The 8,869-nt window shown below is 49.8% G+C and overlaps 1 protein-coding gene across 2 annotated transcripts; it reads left to right on the top strand.

Annotated features, from left to right (window-relative positions):
- Nucleotides 1–595: 595 nt before the first annotated feature.
- LOC123147424 (DAG protein, chloroplastic) lies at nucleotides 596–2,590 on the top strand. 2 transcript variants are annotated; one of them, XM_044566670.1, is made up of 5 exons: nucleotides 596–1,018; nucleotides 1,566–1,663; nucleotides 1,743–1,808; nucleotides 1,897–2,070; nucleotides 2,146–2,590. In XM_044566670.1, the coding sequence occupies exons 1-4, from the start codon at nucleotides 672–674 to the stop codon at nucleotides 2,067–2,069; spliced, it is 684 nt and encodes a 227-aa protein (XP_044422605.1). In that variant the 5' UTR covers nucleotides 596–671; the 3' UTR covers nucleotide 2,070; nucleotides 2,146–2,590. The 2 variants fall into 2 exon arrangements, with proteins under 2 accessions (XP_044422605.1, XP_044422604.1); XM_044566669.1 differs by having other exon boundaries at nucleotides 597–1,018; nucleotides 2,138–2,590.
- Nucleotides 2,591–8,869: the final 6,279 nt, after the last annotated feature.

Here is an 8,869-nt window from a genome sequence, read left to right on the forward strand (position 1 = left end):
AAATGAAAAAAATGAAAAATGAAAATAAATAAAGGAAATAATGTAAATGAAAGGCAGAAAAAGATGAAAGGAAAAATAAAATAAAATAACCTAGTCTGGGGAGGTTTAAGAACCTTTGTCATACCAAAAAGGAGCTACTTGGGCCACCAAAAATGTGTGCATAGCGGGAGCGGGGGTGGGGTGGGGTGTACTCCCTAGGTCGCTAACCAGCGACCTTCGCGCTGAAAAGGACTTCGCCATGATGCAGAAGTGTTCTCGAAAAAATCACTGACCATCAGGCGGGGGGGGGGGGGGGGTAAGACATGCAAACGGCCACATAGATGATTCCCTCGGTATCCTATCAAAATGCTGCTTCTTATTTTTCTTTTCAAGTGGATCTACTTGTTCTTTTTTCTTTTTGAGAAAGAGAGTGTGTCCAAATGCGCGGCTGTGAGAAACAAAATATTGGGCCTCGTCAACCATATGCTGTAGCCCATTTTATCTCAACCGAATAGCAAGAGACAAACCAGGCCTATAGACAGACAAATGGTCCGGATAGCAACCTACCCAGCCCATCATCATCACAAGGCTAAAACCCTTCTCCTGAAATATCTCATTCTTCTACTCGACTCTGTCTCACCTTATCCGCAACCCGCAAAAACCTCACTCCCTCCACACGCACGCTCGCTTCAATGGCTGCCCTGCCGACCGCCGCCGCCGCCGGGCGCGTAGCGGCCAGCGCCTTCACTTTCCCCGCCAAGCCCTCCGCTTCCTCCTTAGCCGCGTTTCTCCCCCGTGCCGCAGCCGCCGCGGCGGCCTTTCCAGCGATCGCCCTCGCACCGGCGGGGGCCCTCCAGCGTCGGCGGAGGCCGACGGCGGCCGGCGCAGCGCCCGGGAGCGAGCAGAGGGAGACGATACTGCTCCCCGGGTGTGACTACAACCACTGGCTGATCGTCATGGAGTTCCCCAAGGACCCCGCGCCCACGCGCGAGCAGATGATCGACACCTACCTCAACACCCTCGCCACCGTCCTCGGCAGGTAAAACCGTGATCCCCCTTTCTCCCTGCTGATGACTCCTTGTCTGTATGTCTGTTGAGAGCAATTTGGCCCACTTTCTTTTTTTGTGTAGAGAAAATGCTACCAATTTCGTAGTAGTTGTAACTCAGAAAATTATCGAGAAAATGTTAGCAATTCCATTAGGTCGGCTTGTAGTCCTCTCATGCTTCTGAGAAATTGCTATGCAGGAGATAGATATGCAACGCAATAATCGGTAGGTACTGTATTTGACAAGATTCGAATTGTATACACATCAAATGGCTATTTATTACTTCCTCTGCTATAGATACATCCGTTTGAGCGTCAACTAATTCCGGATGAGGGAGTAGATACCTGGAACCTCTTTTCATCATCACTGCACATATGAGAAGAGCAGCAGTGCCTGCATCTGATGTGACGTGAGCATGAGTGTAGTTTAGCAGGGTATAATGTAGGCTTCAGTTTTCCTTCTTTAGTTTCATATGGTGCACACATATTCAAAAGGGTGTATACATAAAAGTCTAAACTGAGTAACTTGTTACAATTGCAGCATGGAGGAAGCCAAGAAGAACATGTATGCCTTCAGCACAACCACTTACACTGGGTTCCAGTGCACTGTCGATGAAGAAACATCAGAGAAGTTCAAGGGTAATTCTCGATTTACGCACTGTTTTGGTGCACCATTTTTGGCCTTTCTTGTTTAAACCTGTTCTTATGTTGCCTGTAGGTTTGCCTGGTGTCCTGTGGGTGCTCCCTGATTCCTACATTGACGTGAAAAACAAAGACTATGGAGGTTGGCATGACACAATATCTGTAGCTGCACGTTTATGTTCTTCTCGAGTCTTAATCACTAACGTATTCACTGTTTTTTCTCCCTTCAGGTGATAAATACATAAATGGTGAGATCATTCCATGCACATACCCAACCTATCAACCAAAGGAGCGGAGGACCTCAAAGTATGAAAGCAGACGGTATGAGAGGCGAAGAGATGGCCCTCCTGCCAGCAGGAAACCGAAACAACAGGCCACTCAGCCTGAGTCAGCGTCTTCATGAGGTAGAATTGCATGCTAATCCATGCTTATCAACAGTTTTGTGTTTAAATTGACCCAAATCCTTGCCAGTTTTGCAGGTGTTTACTCGCATGCTGAAACAACAGAGAGTGCTCAATTCTATCATTTGGCTCCGCCACCATGTATTGGGAGGAGCTTCTAGGCACACAATTTCATCCAAAGCCCAAAATATGATGTAGCGCTTGAGCGAGCGACCTGCGCAGCTGGATTTGGGTTTTTGGACCATGAGGATATCTTGAGTGGACTTGGCATCTAAATCCAAATGTAACAATAGACTGAAATCCTGGTCCATCAAAAATGTTATTCTTCAAGTATCTTGTGATATTTTCTGTAATGTTTAGTGGTATCCCTGATGGTGAGAGTTCATTCACTTTGAGCTTGATTGAACTGAAGTTAGCTTTTAGTCATGATAACGATAGTCAGATTGTGCTTGGAATTTAGGATGTTGAGTGAAGTGTGATTGAAAGTCCTTATGTGGAATGCGATGAATGTGTGCACTTGTCATTGTGGCTTGTTATTGTTTTAAGAAATCTTGAATTTTTTTGTCATTATTAATTTCAGGCTTGTGCCATCTGATCAGATGGTCTAATCATAAATAAATAAAAAAGACACCAAGGACGTAGAAAACACGAGAAAGATCAGATGGTCTAATCATAAATAAATAAAAAAGACATCAAGAACATAGAAAACACGAGAAAGAGAGATCAAACACATAGCTACTTGTACATATCCCTAGCTTTGAGGATGAACTACTCCTTCCTTATCATGGGGACCGTCGGGATGATGAAGATGGCCTTCGGTGATGATTTCCCTCTTCGTCAGGGTGCTGGAACAGGACTCTAGATGGTATTTTGAAAGTATAGAGACTTGTGGCGGTGGAGTCTAAGTTCTAGGCTTATTTCTGAAGGTTTCTCTATTTATAGGATTTTTTGGTGTCGGTCTCACGCGAAGATATGGGCTAAGATGGGCCCACGAGGCACCACGGCACCATCACCCCTGGGCGCGCCATGGTGCTCGTGGGCACCTCGTTGCTCTTCTGGTCCTCTCACGAAGCTTCAGGGTTCCTTTTTGTTCCAAAAAAAACCGTTAAAAAATTCCAGTCCATCCCAAGAACTTTTATTTCTACGTAAAAAACAACACCACGGTAGTTCTGCTGAAAACAGCGTCGGTCCGGGTTAATTCCATTTAAATCATATAAAATTGCCCCCAAACCATTTAAATTTTTATAAATATGACATGAATACTTCATAAATTATAGATACGTTGGAGATGTATCAACATCCCCAAACTTAATTTCTGCTCATTCTCGATTAGGTAAATGATAAAAGAGATAATTTATGAAGTGTGAATGCTAGCATAGTGCATAAGTTTGATCAATGATAATTTCAATCACTTTTTTTAGCATCATAACAACAACTCTTTCTGATAAAACTCATCATGATAAAGTAACAATCAATTCACATGTCATGATTCAAACAATGTATTCTTTTGAAACTTAACAACCAATATTCTTAGTCATCAAACAATTGCAATTCAACTTATCCTCAACAAAGTCTAAGTAAGAAATCCACATACTCAATTATCATTTGGTCTTCTATGATTGCTAGTAGTCAAAGCATATTTCGAAACAAATGGCATCCATCGAACACAAAGAAAGATATGGGCTTAATGTTTCGCCTCCCAACTTATTTATCATAAAGATAATTGTCAACAATAATAAATCACGATCAAATATATTTGAATGGCCATATGTGCCTGGATCTTTCCCCATCACATGATGCTTGCCCACAAGAGAATAAATAGAGTGGAATAGGGATGAACATTATTGACACTTGCATAAAAGTAAATACATAAAAGTAAAAGATATGTCCTTCACAGAGGGAAGCACAGGTTGTCATACACTTTTTATTTTTGGATGTGCAAGCCCTTAATGCAAAGGAATGTCACGTTATATTGTCCCTTGTGATAGCAATCTTTATTATGCAGTCTGTCGCTTTTATTTCTTTACCATCACAAGTTCGTACAAACGCTTATTTTCTCTTACAATAAAAGATCATACATATTTTAGAAGAAATTTTATTACTTTTTGCACCGATGACAAATTACTTGGAGGATTTTATTTAATCCATAGGTAGATGTGGTGGACTCGCATGGCAAGAAAGTTGATTTAAGAGTCTTTGGATGCACAAGTAGTACCTCTACTTAGTACAATTTTTTGGCTAGCAAAAGATCCTAATTAAACACCACATGTTGAAGGATCCATACCAATATAACTTCTATACAAATATACCCAAACATAACTCATTACGTTGTCTTCCTTGTCCAACTTCAACTAATTTGCTCAAGTTTGAAATAATTAATGGGTATTCACACTCATAAAAGATGTCTAAGATAATATATTTATATGTGAGAGTTCTCTTCCTTATATTAATTATTCATGAATTGCTTGTATGACCAATATTGTGATTGTCAAGCTTCAATAAATTTTGCTTTCTAAACCCAACGTGAAACTACTACTAGCCATGATACAAGCATATGAAGCACATATAATTTCAACTTTATGATATTCAATTTCATTCAAAAAAATTCTCTTAGGATATAAGTGAAGCACATGAGTAAATGACAACTACTCCAAAAAGATATAAGTGAAGATCAAATGAGTAGTTAAACAATTAAGTAGCTTTGTGAAGACTTTCTCTCATTTAAAATTTTTAGACCTTAAGTATTTTATTCAAAAAAACAAAACAAAATAAAATGACATTCCAAGAATAGCACATCTCATGCAAAGAAGCAAAAACTTAGGCTCAACCGATACTAACCGATAATTGTTGATGAAGAAAGGTGGGATGCCTGTCGGCGTTCTGGGAACGGGGGTCCCCAGACTTACCTGCTTGCGGACCACGGCGTGGCTTTGCTAGCAGACCTGTATGGCCCATCTTCATCAATAAGGAATCAAGACCCTCGCGAGGGGCCAAGCCTCGCGAGGCGGACGACACAAGACCTCCTCAGGAGCGGCCTCACCAGGCTGGCTCGTGAGGGGCGGAGAGTTCAAGGTCGGACAAACCTTGCGAGGTTCTCGTGACGTAAGCCATGACGATCGAGACTAGGCGAGCGCCAGCGCGCACAACGTCCTTATTTCCTCTTTGGTGCTAAGGGGGCAAGCGCAGGCACGGAGTACCGAGGCATCCAACAAAGGTTTCCATATTGGTGCAACGAGACCAAGACCAGAAGGACGGCAATACGGAGGTCACCGTGGAGCCCAGGACGGCGTCACCACCAGAACCTTTGGCAGGCGAAGACCACCTTTTGTCAGGATAGCTTGTACTAGCTGTCCCTTTTCAAATTGGCTGTTGTTGGCTCCCTTCCCGCTCAATATTTGGGGAGAGGACCAGGGCCTCTATAAATAGGACTAGCCACCACCATAGGGAGGGGGCGATCATTAAGATCATCCTCAACCACACAAGTTCACCAAGCACAAGAACACCTCAACCTCAGGAGGTTGTTCTTCCCCTTGTACTGTTCGTCCTCAGCCCAAGAGACAATCCACCACCACCACACTGGAGTAGGGTATTACACCACAACAGTGGCCCGAACCAGTATAAATCTTGTGTCCTTTGTGTTGCGAGTTTGTTGAGTTAGTTCGTGAGATCTTAGCTAAGTTAGGACGTGGATCGATAGGGGGGAGATCTTCGCGCGCACTCCAGTGTTTGAACCTTAAGGGTTTTGCCGAAACCCGTGATCTGACATTTGGCGCGCCAGGTAGGGGTGCGCCGAAGCTTCCTTCCTGCCGCTCCGCATCACGTTGCTTCATTGTCTCCATGGCAGACGCACGTCGCGCCCGTGCCGAGCGCCGGGCTGCCCTTGCCACCCGCGTTGCTCAGACGGCCCCTGTCGGTGGGCCACCCCGTCGCTCTCCGTCGTCTGCCGCCAACGCCGCCACCGACCCGGTGGGGAACGAACAACAAGCATCCTTGCTGCACCCCTTGGTGCGACAGGACGTCCGCACCGCCACTCCATCGCTGACTCCCGCTGGTTCGTCGTCTCACGCTCGTCGCGTTCCCACGGACGCACGGGCCGCGCTCCTCATGGCACACGAGCTTCTGCGCTACCGCCCAGTCGACGACCTCTACGAGGACTGACTTGACCGCATCGCTGAGCTTGTCCGGGCTGCAGGGGGCTCCCCTGCGCCGTCCCACCCTCTGCCTCGCCCTCCGCCAGCCACGGGCGACGCAGCTCATGAAGCACCTCCACCACCTATGCCCCAAGACGGCGCCCTAGCGCCAAGGCACGCGGCTCCGCGGTGCGACCCACCGCGTTCGGTGCCCGCGCGTGAAGAAAGAAGCTGTCAAGAAGTCCCTAGACTGCAAGCGAATGCTCCGCCATTCCTTGCACTGCCGCGCCAGGATCGTTTGTTGCGGCAGGGCCCTGCGCCACTTGCCATAGCAGCACGCGGGCGCCAAGACCAAGCTCCACCTCCAAGGCGGCATCGGTGACCACGGCCGGGTGCTGTGCCTTCACCCCTGAGCTGCGTAGCGTCGCCTGGCCAGGCAAGTTCAAGCCAGATCTACCTCCTCTCTATGATGACACCCCCGACCCCGCGGAGTTCCTGCAGCTCTACGAGCTGAGCATCGAGGCCGCCAACGGCGACGAGAAAGTCATGGCGAACTGGTTTCCCATGGCTCTCAAGGATGGCCCCCGCTCCTGGCTCCTGAACCTGCGTCCAGGCTCGATTTCCTCCTAGGACGAGATGCGCAACCGCTTCATCGCCAAGTTCCAGGGCACTCGCGACCGTCGCCCGGTCGCGGGTGACCTGCACCGCATCAAGCAACAACCAGGAGAAACCCTGCAAAAGTACATTCAGCGCTTCAACAGCGTGCGAATCATAATCCCCAAGGTGACCGACGAGGCCATCATCTCAGCATTCTCCGACGGCGTCCGCGACGTCAAGATGAAGGAGGAGCTCGCCATCCATGAGGAGCTGTGCATGACCCTGAAGCTGTTCAACATCGCGACCAAGTGTGCAAGAGCTGAGGAGGGGCGCCTCTCCCTCCTCGAGCTCCCTGGTGCGGACCCAGAGGAGAATAAGACCAAGGCCAAGGACGTGAAGCGCAAGGGAGCAGCCGTGCTCGCGACGGAGCCAGACACCAAGCGCGACAGAGACCAGCCCGAGTCATCCAAGGGCAGCCGACCATTCTGGCCTTCCATAACCTGCATACCCACAACACCAACGACTGTAAAGAGCTTAGAGCCATTCGAGAAGGATGCTTCGGTCGACGCCCCGAGCGCAGCGACCGGGGCTACGGCCGAGGAGGAGGACGTGGTGGCGGACGCTGGGACGACCGTGACCCGCGCCAGGAGTGACATGACCGGCCTCGTGAGGACCGCTGGCAGGATCAGCCTCGTGAGGGCGCTTGGAGGGACCAGCCTCGTGAGGCTCGTCCTCAAGGCAATGCTGGCATTCCTCCATTACTGCCACCACCCAGAAGGAATGACGACAACCATCAAGACGAGGGGGCTGGGGGCTTCCAGGAGCCACGCGCTATCGCCTGCATCTTGGGTGGAGCTCAAGCCCCAGCCTCGCAGCGTATGTTCAAATAATTTTCCTGTGAAGTCAATGCAGTTGTCCCCAAGCTCGAGGCCACACGCCCGCTCAGATGGCCCAGGTGCCCCATCATGTTCAGTTCGGCAAATCAGCTCAAGTGTGCGGCTACTGCAAGCGTCCTCCCAATGCTCTGTTCACCAGTCATCAGCAACGTGCAAGTTACCAAGACCCTCATCGACGGCGGCACAGGGCTCAATGTCCTATCCGTCGACACGTTTGACAACATCCAAGTGCCATATGACCAGCTTCAGCCTACCAAGCCTTTCTCGGGAGTGACCGACGGCTCTACTACCTCGATCGGGCAGGTCCGCCTCCCCGTTACCTTCGGAGAACACAACAACTACCGCACCGAACTCATTGACTTCGACATCGCCTACATCCACCTGCCATACAACGCCATCCTCGGATATCCAGCCCTGACCAAGTTCATGGAAGTGACCCATCATGGCTACAATGTCCTCAAGATGCCGGGAAGCGGCGGAATCATCATGGTCCCGTGTGAAGAGAGAGACGCGGTGTGCTCCCTCGAGCGTGCCTTCCAAGCTGCAGCAATCGACGACCCCGAGAGTCAGGGCGAGCGCCCTCCTGAGGCCACCCCAAGAAGAAGAAGCAGTTGCGCGCCTGTGCCATGCAGGGCCTCAGGCAAGCAGCGCCTCGTCAGGATCGGCGCCCGTGCCTGGGGCGCCTCCCTCCATCGCATAGGAAAGCGCGCCCAGCGCCCCTCTCGGGCAGGGCTCGGGGGCTATCTTCTGAAGGGCCTCAGACTTTACCAACATCACGAGGGAGGTGCTTGGGCACCACTTGGAGGCGTGCTTCGCGGCATGTTTCCCTCAGGAGAGCACAGGGCAAGGAGCGCCCACCGCCCAGGAGTTCATCACCAAGACCACTCAGGAACTACAAGACGCGAGGGCCATGCACGGCGGCCGCCGCTCACCAGGCACAGCTCCCCATCCAGGCGAGGATGCCGGGCTGCGCGTTTGCATCGACGTCCCAGGACTCAATCGGGCCGCCTCTCAGGAGCTTCTCTGGCCTTCGCGCGTGGGACGCTGCGAGGGCCCACCTCACAGCTACGTTCGCATGCCCTTTGGCCTGCCCAACATGGCGGCCGCCTATCAGCGCAACCTGCGGAGCATCCTGGCGGCTCAAGAGGCCAGGCACCACGCTGTGCTAACGGAGATGAA

The sequence above is a fragment of the Triticum aestivum genome, chromosome 7A, assembly GCF_018294505.1.
Source record: "Triticum aestivum cultivar Chinese Spring chromosome 7A, IWGSC CS RefSeq v2.1, whole genome shotgun sequence".
Lineage (NCBI taxonomy): Eukaryota > Viridiplantae > Streptophyta > Magnoliopsida > Poales > Poaceae > Triticum > Triticum aestivum.